Consider the following 8,824-nt stretch of genomic DNA (forward strand, 5'->3'; position numbering starts at 1 on the left):
AATTTAACCTTGCATAATACCCTAGATGCAGTCGCACTCTGTAAAAACAAAAAAACATTTCTCATAAGAAACAAGCTCCCTGGTATAGGGAAAGTACCCGAGCTCTGAAGCAAGCTTCCAGAAAATTGGAATGTAAATGGTGCTACACCAAACTGGAAAGACAGTACCGTGCAGTGTCGTAGAGCCCTGCTGCTCGATCATCCTATTTTTCCAACTTAATTGAGGAAAATAAGAACAATCCAAAATGTATTTTTGATACTGTCGCAAAGCTAACTAAAAAGCAGCATTCCCCAAGGGAGTATAGCTTTCACTTCAGCAGTGATAAATTCATGAACTTCTTTGGCGAAAAGATCATGATCATTAGAAAGCAAATTACGGATTCCTCTTTAAATCTGAAAATTCCTCCAAAGCACAGTTGTCCTGAGTCTGCACAACACTGCCAGGACCTAGGATCAAGGGAGACACTCAAGTTTTTTAATACTATATCTCTTGACACCTTGACGAAAATAATCATGGCCTCTAAACCTTCAAGCTGCATACTATTCCAACTAAACTACTGAAAGAGCTACTTCCTGTGCTTGGCAATCCTATGTTGAACATAATACACGCCTCTCTATCCACCGGATGTGTACTGAACTCACTAAAAGTGGCTGTAATAAAGCTTCTCTTGAAAAAGCCAAAACGTGGCCCAAAAAATATAAAAAACTTTTGGCCTATATTGAATCTCCCATTCCTCTCTGAAATCTTAGAGAAGCTGTTGCGCATCAACTCACTGCCTTCCTGAAGACAAACAATGTATATGAAACAATGGTTCTAGACCCATCATAGCACTGAGAATGCACTTGTGAAGGTGCTAAATGACCTTTTAATGGCATCAGACCGAGGCTCTGCATCTGTCCTCGTGCTCCTAGACCTTAGTGCTGTTTTTGATACTATCGATCACCACATTCTTTTGGAGAGATTGGATCCCAAATTGGTCTACACGGACAAGCTCTGGCCTGGTTTAGATCTTATCTGTCGGAAAGATATCCGTATGTCTATGTAGATGGTTTGTCCTATGACAAATCAACTGTGTGCCTCAAGGCTACGTTTTAGAACCACTATTATTTTCACTATATATTTTACCTCTTGGTGATATCATTCGGAAACATAATGTTAACTTTCACTGCTATGCGGACGATACACAGCTGTACATTTCATTGAAACATGGTGAAGCGCCATAATTGCCCTCCCTGGAAGCCTGTGTTTCAGACATAAGGAAGTGGATGGCTGCAAATGTTCTACTTTTAGAACATCTCAAAACAGAGACGCTAGTTCTAGGTGCCAAGAAACAACGAGCTCTTCTGTTGAATCTGACAATTCATCTTGATGGTTGTACAGTTGTCTCAAATAAAACTGTGAAGGACCTCCGCATTATTCTGGACCCTGATCTCGCTTTTGATGAACATCAAGATTATTTCAAGGATAGCTTTTTTCCAACTACGTAACATTGCAAAAATCAGAAACTTTCTGTCCAAAAATGATACAGAAAAATGTATGCATGCTTTTGTCACATCTAGGTTAGACTACAGCAATGCTCTAGTTTACGGCTACCTGAATAAAGCACTAAATAAACTTCAGTTAGTGCTAAACACGGCTGCTAGAATCTTGTCTAGAACCCAAAAAATATTATCATATTTCTCCAATGCTAACCTCTCTACACTGGCTTACTGTTAACCTACAAAGCATTACATGGGCTTGTTCCTACCTATCTTTCCAATTTGGTCCTGCCGTACATACCTACACGTACGCTAGGGTCACAAGACGCAGGCCTCCTTACTGTCCCTAGAATTTCTAAGCAAACAGCTAGAGGCAGAGCCTTCTCCTAATAGAGCTCCATTTTTATGGAATGGTCTGCCTATCCATGTGAGAGATGCAGACTCGGCCTCGACCTTTAAGTCTTTATTGAAGACTCATGAATTCAGTAGGTCCTATGATTGAGTGTAGTCTGGCCCAGGAGTGTGAAGGTGAACGGAAAGGCACTGGAGCAACGAACCACCCTTGCTGTCTTTGCCTGGCCGACTCCCCTCTCTCCAATGGGATTCTCTGCCTCAAACCCTATTACAGGAGCAGAGTCACTGGCTTACTGGTGCCCTTCCATGCTGTGCCTAGGAGGGGTGCGTCACTTGAGTGGATTGAGTCACTGATGTGATCTTCCTGTCAGGGTTGGCGCCCCCCCTTGGGTTTGTGCCATGGGGGAGATCTTCGTGGGCAATACTCGGCCTTGTTTCAGGATAGTTAGTTGGTGGTTGAAGATACCCCTCTAGTGGTGTGGGGGCTTTGCTTTGGTAAAGTGGGTGGGGTTATATCCTACCTGTTTGGCCCTGTCCGGGGGTATTGTCGGATGGGGCCACAGTGTCTCCTGACCCCTCCTGTCTCAGCCTCCATTATTTATGCTGCAGTAGTTTATGTGTCGGGGGGCTAGGGTCAGTCTGTTATAACTGGAGTATTTCTCCTGTCTTATCCGGTGTCCTGTGTGAATGTAAGTATGCCTCTTTCTAATTCTCTCCCTCTCCTTTTCTCTCTCTCTCACTTTTTCTCTCTCTCTCTCTTTCTTTCTTTCTCTCTTTTTTCTCTCTGAGGACCTGAGCCCTAGGACCATGCCTCAGGACTACCTGGCCTGATAACTCCTTGCTGTCCCCAGTCCACCTGGTTATGCTGCTGCTCCAGTTTCAACTGTCCTGCCTGGGTCTATAGATCCCTGACCCGTGTCCCAGACCTGCTGTTTTCAACTCTCTAGAGACAGCAAGAGTGGTAGAGATACTCTGAATGATCGGCTATGAAAAGCCAACTGACATTTACTCCTGAGGTGCTGTTACTGTGATTATTATTATTTGACCGTGCTGGTCATCTATGAACATTTGAACATTTTGGCCATGTTCTGTTATAATCTCTACCCGGCACAGCCAGAAGAGGACTGGCCACCCCTCATAGCCTGGTTCCTCTCTAGGTTTCTTCCTAGGTTCTGGCCTTTCTAGGGAGTTTTTCCTAGCCACCGTGTTTCTACACCTACATTGCTTGCTGTTTGGGGTTTTAGGCTGGGTTTCTTTATAGCACTTTCTGACATCAGCTGATGTAAGAAGGGCTTTATAAATAAATTTGATACATTGACTAACCGGTGCCCCCACACATTTACTCTGTACCGGTACCCCCCCTATATATAGTCTCGCTATTGCTATTTTACTGCTGCTCTTTAACTACTTGTTACTTTTATTTCTTCATCTTCTTCTTAATATTATTATTATTATTTTTTTTACCTGCATTGTTGGTTAGGGGCTCGTAAGTAAGCATTTCACTGTAAGGTGATAATCGGTGCATGTGACTAATAACATCTGATTTGATTGAATACAGCCCCTTGTCGATGAACACTGACTAAATATGCAATAACTAGAACTACAGCCTTAATGCTTTCTATGGTCAACTGATTTTTTTGAAATGGCTGTGTGTTTGTATTAGTGTGAGATAGGGGGGGTTAGTATGTGTGGGAGTGTGATTTAGGAGCAAACACATCGAGATGTCACTTCATAACCTCTGGCTCTGGAGGCTCCTGTCATATCCACATTTGGGAGATCCTTTGTCCACCCCTGGAGACTTGCTAAATATAGAATGGGAACAGAAACCCATTTTAAACCTTGTATCTATCTCCATACATAGTGGATCAGATGAACAGTGATTAGACGTGAGGATGTAACTCAAATAGTGCAGCATAGATGCAAGACTGCTAAATATCATAGCGCATAAGCTCCATTTGAAATGAGGGCGTTTGGGGGTTGGAAATGAATAACTCGAACGGAATGGCTACTCATTTTTCCCATTACATTTCTGTCAAGTGAATTACAATCTGTTATTACTTCATGGACAGTAATTTAACATTTTCCATTCAATACCATATTTTGCTGAGGGAAGGACAGGCAGACAATCCATCATTAAGCTCCACTACTTTGGTTTGGTTACTCTGGTTCTACTTCCAGCAGTTTTAAGGGCTTTACCACATTATTTGACCTTTTACTATTCTGTTCATTTTGTGATGTATGCCTTGATGAAAGGCAGTTGAGGTTTTCTGTGGTGTTTAATTGTGGTACTTATCTATAAAGGGAACACTGGATATTATATCTCCCACAGATATTAAATTAAGAATGTCTCAGGACTTCCAAGGCCAAAGACAAATTAAAAGGAAATGAGCTCTATTAATGAGTATTGATCATTCCATAATAGAATAAGCTCTTCTCTCTTAGAAATGTCCTTCAACCTGGTTTTACATTATGAGAGACCATACAGAGGGATATGTAACAACTACATGTATGCCATCTGACGATAACATCAGCACTACACTAATCTGCCAAATACAAACAATAATACACTACATGAACAAAAGTATGTGGACATCTGCTTGTTGAACATCTCATTCCAAAATAATGGAGTTGGTCTCTCTTTCCTGCTATAACAGAAGGCTTTCCACTAGATTTTGGAACATTGTTGCGGGGACTTGCTTCCATTTAGCCACAAGAGCGTTACTGAGGTCTGGTACTGATTTTGGGTGATTAGGCCTGGCCTGCAGTCTAATTCATTGCAGTCTAATTACAAATCATCTGAAAGGTGTTTGATGTGGTTGAGGTTAGGTCTCTGTACAGGCCAGTTAAGTTCTTCCACACTGATTTCTACAAACCATTTCTGTATGCACCTTGCTTTGTGCGCAGGGGCATTGTCATGCTGAAACAGGAAAATGGCCTTCTACAAACTGTTGCCCCAAAGTTGGAAGCACGGAATCATCTAGAAAGTCATTGTATGCTGTAGCGTTAAGATTTCCCTTCCCTGGAATTAAGGGGCCTGAACCATGAAAAATAGCTTTCCACTGCTCAGGTTCCAATGGCAGCGAGCTTTACACCACTCCAGCCGATGCATGGCAATGAGCATGGTGATCTTAGGCTTGTGTGAGGCTGCTCTTCCATGGAAACCCATTTCATGAAGCTCCCGATGAACAGTTATTGTGCTGACGTTGCTTCATGAGGCAGTTTGGAACTCGGTAGTGAGTGTTGCAAACGAGGACAGATGATTTTTATGCGCTACGTGCTTCAGTATTCGGCAGTCCCATTCTGTGAGCATGTGTGGCCAACCTCTTTGCAGCTGGGCCGTTGTTGATCCTAGAAGTTTCCATTTCACAATAACAGCACTCACAGTTGACCGGGGAAGCTCTAGCAGGGCAGAAATTTTACGAACTGAATTGTTGGAAAGCTGGCATCCTGTGACAATGCCATGTTGAAAGTCACTGAGCTCTTTAGTAAGGCCATTCTACTGCCAATGTCTGTCTATTGAGATTGCATGGCTGTGTGCTTGATTTTATACACCTGTCAGCAACGAGTGTGGCTGAAATAGCCGAATCCACTAATATGAAGGGGTGTCCACATACTTTTGTATATATAATGTACCAATTCCATCATACTCAACATCACCACCACCAAAACCACCACACCATAATCATCATCCTCACCACCACCACCACCATCATCATCACCATTATCATTGTCATCATCACCATAACCATCATCATCATCATCACTATCATCACCACCACCACCATCATCACCACCAGCTAACAAAATGAATAGCTGATAATACAGTTCACTAAAGCTATTATTGCATGTCTAGACTGCCAACCCAGTGATCCCCAGCCTATAGGCTATAGAAAATGAACGCAGTGTTTATATGATGATCCTCATTATCCCAGTGACAGAGTGGCTTAAAGTGCTATGGCGTGTCCCATCCTCAGTCCAACTATTTAAGTCAGTCAATGGACGGCAACCCACATCATTTGTCTGCCTCACTCATACGCCCATCCTTGCAGGGCAGGCTGCTGAGACCTCATTCAGCCATAGCTACTGTACTTTGAACATGTAAAGCTCTAGCTATGGTATTTCCTGAATTTTTAGAAACCTCACAGTGCAATTTAGACATTGTGAGGTTACTGCAAGAATTGTGGACGTTGCATTGAATTTGGACAAAATAAGACTTTAGGGCCCAATTTAACATCCAAATATATTACCCGAGGTCATGCATTTAATGTGCTATTGCAAATAAAATACACAGTATATTACAGGTCTACGTTTGCTGGACACATTAGGCTACACACAGAAGGCTATAGCTAACAAACTGTCAATATTGATTTATTTTACCTTTATTTAACCAGGCAAGTCAGTTAAGAACAAATTCTTATTTTCACTGACGGCCTGGAAACAGTGGGTTAACTGCCTGTTCAGGGGCAGAACGACAGATTTGTACCTTGTCAGCTCGGGGGTTTGACCTCGCAACCTTCCGGTTACTAGTCCAACGCTCTAACCACTAGGAATGCACCACGTTGTGATGGTGCACTAGGAATGCACCATCACAAAGATGGACGGAATTGTTGGAATTTAACCAAAGGAGCCCGAGAATCTTCAACGTTTGCTTTGCACCACTCTTACGAGCTCTGACCCCGGCACACGCGGGCATACGATATCCAGCTTCCTCATTCCTCTTAAGGGCACCAGCCGAGCCACTCGCTCTCCACCCGCCGTGGTCTATTATAAATATCTGTTAGCCAATCTGTCACATCACATTAGTTTGTGATTCGGATTATATGTGGCGTGCCCTGTCTTTGTGCTTTCTGATAAGAAGCAGTTGTGTTTAATCTGCCATTAACAGACAATGAATAGCCTAATGAATAGCCTAGAATACACTCAGACTACATACAGTCTTTGTCCAGCACCAGTCAAGTGAATGCCTGAAGTGTAGCCTTTGTACAGTGATCATTAACACAGCTTTCAATTCACATTGTAAGGGTTTCTTCTTTTAAACGAAGTGAACTTTTTTTTCTTAACACTAATTCTTCACTTGAATTAGCCAATTTATCGCAATTAAGTCTCATCTGATTTACTTTTGATTGCACATGACAAAATGGCTAATTTGTCAAAGTGATCTAGGCTATTCAAAAAGAACGTGAGATAAACAATTATGAATAGTTTGTTACATCATTTTTAGGCTAATTTTGATATAATTCTGGATAAAATTACGCACAATAGAGCGCTGTTCGCTATGGTACATTTTTTTGTGAACAATACACATTTATATAACGTCTCTATATAAATCATAATAATTCATAACAAAAACCCTATTAAATACTTATCGTCACATTGATACTCTCCTATTAAATAACTACATATTTGCGATTGGGAACTCACTTACCCAGAAACAAAGAAAGAAATGTTGCAGACATCACCGCACCCGACATGACTGGAAATCCCATGAAACGAAGCTGGAAACAATGCGCTCCGGCTGCCTTAAAATTCATGCGGGTGACCCAAGTGTACAGTCACAATGAAGTAGCACATCAGAAATAGGAGAGATACATTAAATATAATCTACAATGAGCAGGGAACCAAGGACATCATTTTTGAACACTCGAAATGTCAATGCATCCCTTCACTAAGGAATGCAGCTCTATATTATCGTAATTTTATCAGCCTCGCGTCAAATCAAAGTTCCCGTTCTTTCTATCTCGTTCGGGAAGCGTGCATCCCTCAGGTTCCCTCTGTCTCCGTGGCTCTGAGCGGTCTTCTCCTATACCGTTTGTCCGCTGCACTAGAACGTGAGGGGCAGAATCTGGAAAGGTGGATGTTGCTGCATGCTGGACGGAGACCTCTAGAGTCTGAAGTGCTCACATCGCCTGGTATGACCACAAAGGCATCTTGGACTGGTCTGACTGTGAGGTGGCTACTTGGTGGCCACTTCGTTAGCAGTGCAAAAAAAGGTTAACAATGTTTCCCCCTACAGATGTCTGCATGAAAATGTTTATGTAATAGGTTACTATTTTTCAGTGCTTTAAAGAAAATGTTAATGTTCTTGCATTATTTTTTACAATAGTGTATACTGTATGGAATAAATTGTGAGACAGCGCAGTTGGCAAAGATTGAAATGGATAATAAATGACTGGAATTCCTTATTCTTTTCAAAATATACAGTACCAGTAAAAAGTTTTGACATACCTACTCATTCACTCATTCTACTCATTTTTACTATTGTCTACATTGTAGAATAATAGTGAAGACATCAAAACGAATAAATAACACATATGGAATCATGTAGTAACCAAAAAAGTGTTAAACAAATCAAAATATGTTTTATTTTATATTGTTCAAAGTAGCCACCCTTTGCCTTGATGACAACTTTGAACACTTTTGGCATTCTCTCAACCAGCTTCATGAGGTAGTCACCTGGAATGCATTTCAATTAACAGGTGTGCATTGTTAATTTCTTCCTTCTTTTTGCCTTTGAGCTAGTCAGTTGTGTTGTGACAAGATAGGGGTTGTATACAGAGGATAGCCCTATTTGGTAAAATACCACGTCCCTATTATGGCAAGAACAGCTCAAATAAGCAAAGAGAAACGACAGTCCATCATTACATGAATGAAGGTAGTAAATCCATAACATTTCAAGTACTTTGAAAGTTTCTTCAAGAGCAGTCGCAAAAACCATCAGGTGTTAGGATGAAACTGGTTCTCATGAGGATCGCCACAGGAAAGGAAGACCCAGAGTTACCTTTGCTGCAGAGGATAAATTCATTACAGTTAACTGCACCTCATATTCTAGCCCAAATACATGCTTCACAGAGTTCAAGTAACAGACACATCTCAACATCAACTGTTCAGAGGAGACTGCATGAATCAGGCCTTCATGGTCGAATTGCTGCAAAGAAACCACTACCAAAGAACACCAATAATAAGAAGAGACTTGCTTGGGCCAAGAAACACGA

The 8,824-nt window shown here is 41.6% G+C and overlaps 1 protein-coding gene across 1 annotated transcript in view; it reads right to left on the minus strand.

Annotated features, from left to right (window-relative positions):
• The window catches only part of LOC118397517 (CXADR-like membrane protein), a 99,299-nt gene extending 91,470 nt beyond the window's left edge, over positions 1-7,829 (minus strand). The window contains exon 1 of the mRNA XM_035792368.2: positions 7,258-7,829. Coding sequence (XP_035648261.1) covers positions 7,258-7,363 — 106 coding nt within the window. The 5' untranslated portion in view covers positions 7,364-7,829. The remainder of the gene's footprint in view (positions 1-7,257) is intronic.
• Between the last annotated feature and the right edge of the window lie 995 nt (positions 7,830-8,824).

This window comes from Oncorhynchus keta, chromosome 18 (genome assembly GCF_023373465.1).
Source record: "Oncorhynchus keta strain PuntledgeMale-10-30-2019 chromosome 18, Oket_V2, whole genome shotgun sequence".
Classification (NCBI taxonomy): Eukaryota; Metazoa; Chordata; class Actinopteri; order Salmoniformes; family Salmonidae; genus Oncorhynchus; species Oncorhynchus keta.